The 3,362-nt window shown below is 32.7% G+C and overlaps 1 protein-coding gene across 1 annotated transcript; it reads right to left on the minus strand.

The window, feature by feature from the left end:
- Positions 1-2,351: 2,351 nt before the first annotated feature.
- LOC118750511 (saccharopine dehydrogenase-like oxidoreductase) lies at positions 2,352-3,176 on the minus strand (the record flags this gene model as incomplete). The annotated part of the gene is given in 3 exon segments (XM_036485231.1): positions 2,352-2,556; positions 2,629-2,967; positions 3,030-3,176. Coding segments are annotated over 3 exon segments (598 nt in total), but the record flags the coding sequence as incomplete, so codon positions are not given.
- Positions 3,177-3,362: the final 186 nt, after the last annotated feature.

Raw genomic sequence — 3,362 nt, forward strand, 5'->3', positions numbered from 1 at the left:
TATGGGTTTTTAAGCAAAATTTAAAAAATTTCAGTTTATGGGTCCGGTTGTTTTCGAAAACAGTGACTCGAAAAAAGCGCTTGGTATTTTTTTTATTATTCACAAGGTTTCTCAAGTAAAATTTTTGTTGCTATTTTTTTCTTGTATAAAAATATTGTTTGCGCTCTAACCAAACCCATAAATATCAAAGATTCAAGCTATATAAAATATTTAGAAAAATTCAAAAAAAAATCGACTGAATTTCAAACTTTTTACTCTGAATTTATTTGTCATTTATAAAAACTTGCTTTGATTTTATTATTTCATTTTTTTTTCGAACAATCGTAGTGTGTAATTACATACCTGTCCATTTTGGCTTTTTATTTAAAAAATCATTTAAACTATTTAGGCAATCAAAAGCTCCTCAGGGTTCCAGTAAAATGGCCTTAGAATATAGCACGATATTTTCGCCTGTTATATAAAAAGTGTGAATTAAAGCATTCGGAAATAAATGCAGTAAAGTAGCTACACTTTTGGAAAGAAATTTTTAATATAAAGATAACGATGAAAATAAAGCGGGAACTAAAATTTTTTTATTATAAAAAAAAATACTTTAACAAAAGTCTACCAAAATGAGAAAATACAACCTTTTTACCAACCCAATTTTTTTTAAAATTTTGGTAATTTCGTACTTTGTATAATTCTAGATTCATACGATTTTTTTAACCCCTATCCTTGTTGAAACTTCAAAGTCGTTTGAAAACAAGTTCACACGTTCTGTGACAAACCTAAGAACGCAAATTTATTTTATCTAAGCTCTAGTATCGCGCGCATATCGATTTCCAGATGTGTGAAAAAAAAATTCAATTTTGTAGCACGGTGTTATACTTAAAGGAGATCAAATTACACGCCAGCTATCATTAAAGAACTTTCTGACCTTTCGAGTCTTGCACAAATCACAATCACTCAAGCTTAATTAAAAAACAATTTATTTAGCTGAAAAGTGCTCGAGATATGCATGCACTCACAGACATATATATATATATACATAAAGGCGCCTAACTGCAACGTGCATACCACGACGATCACTGCCACGGTTGCAATGTGTCAACACGCTTTAGATAAACCAATATGGAACTGGAATGACGACGGGGCCACTTAAGGATCGCTACACATTTCAAAACATTCAAAATTGCAAGCGATTGAATGCTAAGCTACAAATATATCTGGGTGGATGGTTAAATGCAAATGTATGTAAATAAATACTTAAGCCAAGTTCCAAGCGGCGGCGCATGCGATCAATCGCCAATCAACTGGAATAAATCAATTTTACCATTTAACAAAGTGACAAGTGGCCGCTGGGCAATGGAGTAAATAAATAATAACACAGTGGTTGGAGGAGATTAGCCGGCGAGTGTATCTAAATATCTATGCCTTTGTATGAAAATATGAATATGCAGGTTAATATGTACACTGCCGGAACAAAGTATTCGCGCAGAAAATTTTTCACAATATTTGCAATAATTTTTATTCTAATATTTTTCCGCCAATTTTATATAAAAATATGGTTCATTCTACAACAAAAAAAACATAAAAATATAATTCCTAAACTTTGCGCAAAACTAGCGAAAATTCAGCAAATTTCCATTCAAATTTTCTACTTTTTAATCAGATTTTTCAGAATTTTTTTGAGAATGTATTTTTGCAGCCCATTAAATTCTAGTAAAAAAATGCTAGTTCGGAGTTCGTCGAAAATCGCATTGATTTTTGAAAATTTTTTTTGTTGAAGGTGTTTTGCATTTTTTACATATAAAGTATTTTTGAAAAAAAATTTTTATAAGGAAGAGACTGCGTGAAGAAACGGTAATTTCAAGCTACTTAAAACTTGTACTTTGCTACAATAAAATTGATTGGGAAACAAATCTGCATACTCAAAAAAATTCTAAAAAATCTGATTAAAAATTTGAAAATTTGCATGAAAATTTGCTGCATTTTCGTGAGGTTTTCACAAAGTTTAGGAATTATGTTTTTATGTTTTTTTGTCGTAGAATGAACCATATTAAAAAAAAAAAAATGGCGGAAAAATATTATAAAAAATTGTTGTTGTGAAAAATTTGCTGTGCCAATACTTTTTTCCGGCAGTGTATGTATGTGAATATGTGTGTAGGCTTGGGTATACATATGTAAATCGCACACCTTGTAACTCATGTAAATTACTGTTAAAATAAAAGGTGGCGTAAGTCGACTAAATAGTCACACTGCCAAGTGATTTATCGGCATTGGCGCCAGTCCCTGACAATAATACGATTAACGCGCATTCAGCTTAATAATTTGATGAATAAATTATGAGAAAAAGCGAAAATTTATGGCATTAATTTTTATATGTATTTTATTGCAAAAATTTAAAATTTAATAAACATAAAAACATTTCAAATAAAAACGATTTTTCTTTAGCATCAACTCAATCAGTGTTCCTCCAGCTTTAATACCTCGAACTTAATGCCGTCCTTCAGCTGGCTCAGCTCCTCGATGAGTGAAGTGTTAGCAAATGCATAACCGGGCGAGATGACGCCACCACTGGTATATAAAAATAAGAAAGAAATTAAAAATAAATAATATACTAATAAAATAATAGCGGCATTCACTTACTTGTCTGGCATTTTATCGCTCTCCTTTAGTATAATTTTTGCCGCCGCCAAGATCGCTACGCTGGTCATGCCATAGAATGGATCGGTGGCCGATATACGCGTCATTAGTTCTTGCTGGGGCTCCTCCGACAATGGCTGTCCCACGACCCAGCCCTTTGTTCGAAAGGTCATTTGAAGCTTCTGCGCTTTACGATTTGCCGCCACTGGTCCTTCGTGCGACATTAGGCCACGCGTGAAGAATTTCGGATTCTTAATTAGCAGTCCGCGTAAGCCGGGAATTTGTGCCATTATAATGGTGAACATGAGAATCATTTGTGTCGAAATGGTGGTCCATAGGGAGCTGGAGGAATTAAATTGAAAATGGGATGCAAAAATTTATGTTTACTCATTGATCGAACTCACTTGAAGCCAATATAATTTTCAAACTGTATCGGACGCTTCTGGTCGTTTATATAGCGCAAACGTTGAGTATTCATTACAACATCACGATCACCGGAGTGTATGGCGAAGAAATAGCGATCGAGAAATTGAACTTTTTTTGCGAAGCGCCTGTAAAGTGGGAGCGAGTAAGTAGATGTACGGTGGCGAGAGTGTAAATAAGGAATATATATTTTAGGTAGTTTTAGCTATTTTGCGTTGTCTAACAGTTTTTATAATTTTTTTTTTATGAAAATATAGCTTACTAATTAAAAAACCATGTAAATCAAAATTTTAAACTGAACATTTATAACAACT

Source organism: Rhagoletis pomonella, unplaced genomic scaffold, assembly GCF_013731165.1.
Source record: "Rhagoletis pomonella isolate Grant_MI unplaced genomic scaffold, Rhpom_1.0 Rhpom_scaffold_00001, whole genome shotgun sequence".
In the NCBI taxonomy this organism is placed as follows: domain Eukaryota; kingdom Metazoa; phylum Arthropoda; class Insecta; order Diptera; family Tephritidae; genus Rhagoletis; species Rhagoletis pomonella.